Genomic DNA, 6,291 nt, shown 5'->3' with positions numbered 1-6,291 from the left:
TTTGAAAAGCTGAAAGCAAAAGGGTTACTAAAACCCTTAGACCCGAAAGTAGTCCTAAACCCATTACCTGTAAAGTTTGATGTGAGTAAAAGGTGTACCTACCATTAAGGCCCAGGCCACGACACTGACAACTGTTATAACATTCGCCATGAAATTCAAAATTTAATAAACACCAAGGTGATTGCACCACCTACAAGGCCTAATATCACCAATAACCCCTTGCCTAACCATAGTTTTGGGAGAGGACCAAGGATCAATTGTTTGATTTCTGAGGAGGAAGGAGAAAAGGACCCGTCTGAGTTGATCTATGTCCTACCCAAATGCTTTATGATGACATGGGAAGTGCTAATGGGCATGAAGTTCGTAGCAGGATATGATATATGGAGTGAGGATATTACAGAAATCCCAAATTACTTAACATCCACATATGGAGGGAGACACTTCAAACCCCATCAAATGATCCAACATCCACATATAGGGGGAGACACTTCAAACCCCGATCAAATGATCCTACATCTACATATGGGGGGAGAAACTTCAAACCCCGATCAAATGATCCTACATCCACATATAGGGGAAGACACTTCAAACCCCAAGACACTGAATCAAATGACCCATAATAAATTGCCCACATCACACGAGGGGGGAGACACTTCAAACCCCCACATCTGGAGACAAACAACACAATAGAGGCCTTGAACAAGGCAACCCAACAAACACCCAATGAAGAGGATAAGGTCCTCAAGCAATTGCAGAAGACGCAAGCCAACATATCTTTATAGGGTTTACTCATGGCCTCATACAAGCACCGCCAGAATCTGGTAGACCTTTTCAATCAAATCCAAGTCCCTACAACCACTACTTCTCAAGATTTGAATGCTATGATTGGGCCTATAAGTAGGGAGCTGATTATTTCCAACTCCAACAAAAATTTGACTAAGAAGGGAAAGCGTCATAATGACCCATTGCACATTACTCTGAATTCCAATAGCAAGAGGATACCGATGGTCTTAATTGATGTTGGGAGTGCTTTGAATGTGTGTCCTTTAAAAACCACAAGTTGCCTAGGCTTGATTATTGAAGATTTTATGCCATCTGATCAGCATGTGAGAGCATATGACAACAGTAGAAGGGAGATTTTAAGTACTGTGACACTAGAGCTCACCATAGGGCCAATGATAAAAAATGTAGAATTTCAAGTGTTGAACATAGCTTCGTGCTTCAACATGCTCCTTGGGCGACCATGGATCCACAATATAGAAGCCATGCCTTCATCCCTGTATCAAAAGGTTTGGTTTCTACATGAAGGATCTATAGTTATCATATATGGTAACACTTTAACCGAACCAAAGCCCATTTTTGATATCGATTCTAAGAAGGAGTTAGTAATCCTAGATGGCTTTGAGATTGAGAAGCCTAGTTTTGAAAGAAAGAAAGAAGAGGTTGAAAAGATCTCTATGGACTTCAATCCCTATAGCAATAACAACGTGGTAGAAATGATGAGAAAGATGAGTTATTTTCCAATGATGAACTTAGGGAAGACTGTGAAAGAAGCAATTGTACAGGTTCCGACAATTCCTACAGCCATACCACCTTTCAGGTTAGGTTATAAACTTACAGATGATGACTTATTAGAGATGGAAGTGAGGAGGATGGCCCGCGCAAAGGCTAAAGCAAAAGGACTTCCTAGTTCCCCAGAACCCTTGAAGCCTTACACTTCTACACTTAATGGAAAGTTTGTCAATGCTGGACTGTTGAGGATTTCCTGAACCGAGATACGATCCTGAGTTGAAGACAATGATGCCTAGATTGGAATTATTCTTTGATTGTGACAATAAGCATCCAAACTAATAGATACAAACTAGGTCCTGACTGATTGGGTAGATTACATGGATCCTAATGCAATGACTACACTGTTGGGAGACACTATCTTCAACATAGAAAAGGAAGAATATTGGGAGGCTTGCCAACATGCATTAAAGAACCCATATGAAGCAAGAATGGATGATGAAAGTGATGAAGGGGGAGAAGCCCTTAGTGATGATGATAAAGGTAGTGGTAGCGAAGATGAAAATAGTGGCGATAGCATCAGTGATGATAGCGGAGACAGTGATGGTGGAGATGATAAGAGTAATGATAGTGATAGTGAAAAAAGTAGTAGGGAGGACTATGATAGCCAAGATAATGACAATGACAAGGGTGAACCCCCTAGTTCTAGAGAGGATGAAGATATGAAAGCCTTATATGAAGACAATTTTGATGACGATGTGGACTACTGTGATGGAGACATAGAGGATGATGTAGAAGCTAAGGATGGAGACATAGAGGATGATGCAAAAGTTGAGGATGAAGACTATCATGAATACCCCTATGGGTGACCTTCGAATTGGAGTTGCATTACAAATGCCAGTTCAAAATCAGGCCCCCAATATGACTAGCATGGTAGGGAGATTCCTGAGCTTAGCTCATTCCATAATTCATAATTTGGCTCACTAATGGCATACATTGACGGAGAAGATGACATAGATGCAAGATTGGCAACACGAGATAGAAAGCTAATGATCCACAGCTTCAGAAACTTAACCCTAGAGGATTTTGAAGATGAAGATGAGAGAATGGAAGTCAGAAAATCATAATACCTCCCCCAATATGTCCACCCGAGTAACAAAGGGAAGCAAGATTTATTTGGGTAGTGGATGGAAAATATAGAGTGCCTGGATAACTATGCATTTTACTAGCCCACAAACATGGAAGTTGATGGTGAAAGTATAGATTATATGGATGAAGACCCTAGAGTGTTGATGCTTGATGGGAAATTTAGACCCCAATTGATAGAATTAACAAGTTTTAAACCCAAGTTGTTAATTAGATTTATTATGAATAAAACTTGTTAAAACAAATAAACATCAATATCATGTCAAAATCATGCAACAGAAAAATAAATAATACAAGATATGATGACCCAGGAAAACCAATTAAACAAACTAGTTTCACAGTAAAAAACTTGGGGGGAAACCTTCCCGAAAAGCAATTCACTATAATAAAGAGAAGTTCCAAATCTAGTACAAAACCTTTGTCCCTAGACTCTACAATCCCCATAGATGAACTTACAGCAAAAACCTTCTACCGCTTCAGAACCTCTAAACTCTTCAATATATGAACACCACCCTTTTTGCACGGATCCAGTACGTGATTAACCAATGATGCACGGCTCCCAAGACGTGACTAACACACCAACTAGAAGAAGATGTTGGCTAAAAAGTTCTTTACTTCATTAACAATGAAGATCAAAAAGCACTTGGTTACAAAACCCTAAGGCGCAAAGACACAATAGCTTCTTTCAGAGAGAATAAGGCATCGGTCACATTTTGCATATGTTCTCCTTGTATTTTCTTATGTGACGGCCTCTAAAATAAGTCTTATATAAGTCTAGGGTTAGGAGAAAAAAAGTCCCAAAAACACATTCACGGATTCCAATAAAACAGATCAGAATTTATGATTCTTTCTTAAACCTCGATAGATAGCAGGTGTCGAGGGGACAAAATTTTGCTCAATCGATCGACCTAGCTATCGAGAGGTGTCGAGATTGTGATAAGAAGCAACTGAAGAGCTCGACAGATAAGCTAGGTGTTGAGAGGTGTCGTGCAGCTATCGAGTTTTAAAATTCAGTACTTTCTCACTTGATTCTCGGACAGACTTGCATGGCTTTAACACTTGAACTTGAAACCTTGTTTCTTGAAGTATTAAAAACATCTAGATCTACCCAATTACAAGTAAAGTGCGTTTTGTCAAAGGATTAGCCAATTAAATAAAATAGTGACATATGTTCCTAACAAGTGAATCACATATGTCCTAACAATGCTAAAGGAAGAAGGAACTCACTAGGAGCCAACTGCCATTGTCAAAGCCATAACTGAGTTGAAGAACTGGGCATTAGAGGGAGCTACCCACCCCATGGAAGACCCTCTGAAGAAGATCAAGACCATTAAGCCACTCACTCCTGCCAAAAACATTGTTTTCATCCCCATTGAGTCTATCTCTGCTAGTATTGTTATTCCTATTGAGTCTGTTAGTGATTGTGTTTCTATTCCTATAGAGTCCATTTCTGTTAAGTCTGTTAAGAACTCTACTCTTTATAATATGATTTCTGATTCAACTTATTTGTTAACTTTGAATGTTTTTATTTCTGAAATTAGTAAGGAAGCTTTTAATAATGAGTAATTAAAACAAGGACATGTATAACCCATAAAAGAAGAAACCCAATCTATTAACTTGGGAGCTGATGATGAACCGAAGATGGTCCAAATTGGTAATACCTTAACCTCCTCTGAGAAGGATGCATTAGTCACACCACTGAAGGAGTTCAAAGAGGTGTTTGCATGGTCATAAAAGGATATGCCCGAGATTGATACAGATATAGTACAACATTGCATTCCTACAGACCCCGCCATGAAGCCAATCAAGCAGAAGCTAAGAAGGATAAAGCCAGAGTGGACTCTTAGGATCAAAGAAGAAGTTGAGAAACTATACAATACGGGATTCTTAAGGGCGGTCAACTACCCAAAATGGTTAGCCAATGTGGTTCCGGTACCAAAGAAGAATGGGAAAGTGAAAATGTGTGCAGAGTTCAAAGGCCTTAACAAGGTTAGCCCAAAGGATTATTTTCCCTTGCCTTATATTGATATCTTGGTTGATAACACAGCAGGACATGCATCGCTGTCATTCATGGATAGCTTGTCAGGATACAATCAGATAAAGATGGCTCCAGAAGATATGGAGAAGACATCCTTCATTACTCCATGTGGGGCACATTGCTACAAGGTCATGCCATTTGGCCTTAAGAATGATGGTGCCACTTACCAACAGGCAGCCACTACTCTGTTGCATGATTTGATACACAAGGAAATATAATTTTATGTAGATGACATGATAGTGAAGTCCAAAGACCGTGAAGGGCACATATCAGCTTTATGAAAGTTCTTTGAGAAAATCTGATTTTACAAGTTGCGGTTGAATCCAAAGAAATGCACTTTCGGCGTGACATCCGGAAAATTTTTGGGATTTATGGTAAGTCAGAGAGGAATTGAATTGGATCTTGAGAAGATAAAGGCAATTGTAGAGATGAAGCCTCCAAGGACTAAGAAGGAGATCTGAGGGTTTTTAGGGAGGATACAATACATAAGCAAGTTCATAGCCTAACTCACCATGACATGTGAACCACTTTTTGATTTCTCAAGAAAGAAGTTCCCACAATGTGGAATGAACAATGCCAAGAGGCTTTTGAGAAGATTAAGAGTTATTCGATGAAGCCATCAATACTAATGAAGCAACTAATCAGAACCATGGAAGATGTATTTTGATCACTTAGAGTTAGAACCATGGAAGATGTATTTTGATGGAGCAACTAATCAAAACGGAAGTGGCATTGGAGTTCTCCTAATTTCTCTAAAATGGACACACATCCCATTCTCTGGTAGGCTCAACTTTCCTGCCACCGAATATGAAGCTTGCATTATGGGGTTACAAGCAGCCTTAGGTCTCGGAGTGAAAGAGTTAGAAGTGTATGGTGACTCAGCTTTGATAATTTCTCCCTATGAACCCCTTATAGAGAGTCATCTTTCCTTTTGCAGTTTGGCTAATTTGGAAAAGCAAGAACCAAGCCATGTTCAAGAGGAAGAATCAAAACCCAAAGTTGGCTGCAAAAATCGTCAATCAAACTGTAGAGTTCATTCACTACGCCTTGTCTCCTAGAACTTCAACCCTTAAAATGGTCCAAGGATTCGTTGGGAAAGGCCTCCTACAGGCTGGGTGAAGCCTAACACTGATGGATTAGCTATTGGCAAACTGGGTATTGCTAGATGTGGTGGTATCATCAGATATATAAATGGCCTTTGGGTGATTGGTTTTTCCAGAAGAATTGGGATTACTAACAGTTTTGTAGTTGAGTAGTAGGGCCTCCAAGATGGTCTAATTATATGTTGTACTCTTTAGGTATTTTATCTCTAGAAATAGAGCTAGATGAAAAAGCAATTGTGGATGTTCTAGGTAACTCAGTATATGTAAATAATGTGGTTTTTCCTATTTTGGATTATTGCAGGCAACTAGCCCAATTTTGACACTATTATCGTGAAGCTAATCAGTGTGCTAACAGCCTTGCAATGATAAGATCTAGTCAAGATTTAAATTTTATCTCTTTTGATAGTTTGCTTGTGGCCTTAATCAATGTTTTTGAGGACAGCCTCAATGGGATGTACTCTAATAGGCTTTGCCCTGAACCTACTGAAGTTTCTT

The 6,291-nt window shown here is 39.4% G+C and overlaps 1 protein-coding gene across 1 annotated transcript; it reads left to right on the top strand.

The window, feature by feature from the left end:
• The first annotated feature begins 1,889 nt into the window (after positions 1–1,889).
• On the top strand, positions 1,890–2,378 carry LOC115954215 (acidic repeat-containing protein-like). The gene has a single exon (XM_031072129.1). The coding sequence runs from the start codon at positions 1,890–1,892 to the stop codon at positions 2,376–2,378; it is 489 nt and encodes a 162-aa protein (XP_030927989.1).
• The last annotated feature ends 3,913 nt before the right edge of the window (positions 2,379–6,291 follow it).

Source organism: Quercus lobata, chromosome 1, assembly GCF_001633185.2.
Source record: "Quercus lobata isolate SW786 chromosome 1, ValleyOak3.0 Primary Assembly, whole genome shotgun sequence".
Classification (NCBI taxonomy): domain Eukaryota; kingdom Viridiplantae; phylum Streptophyta; class Magnoliopsida; order Fagales; family Fagaceae; genus Quercus; species Quercus lobata.
The sequence above is the reverse complement of the archived record's forward strand: the minus strand, read 5'-3'. Positions and strand labels throughout refer to the sequence as shown.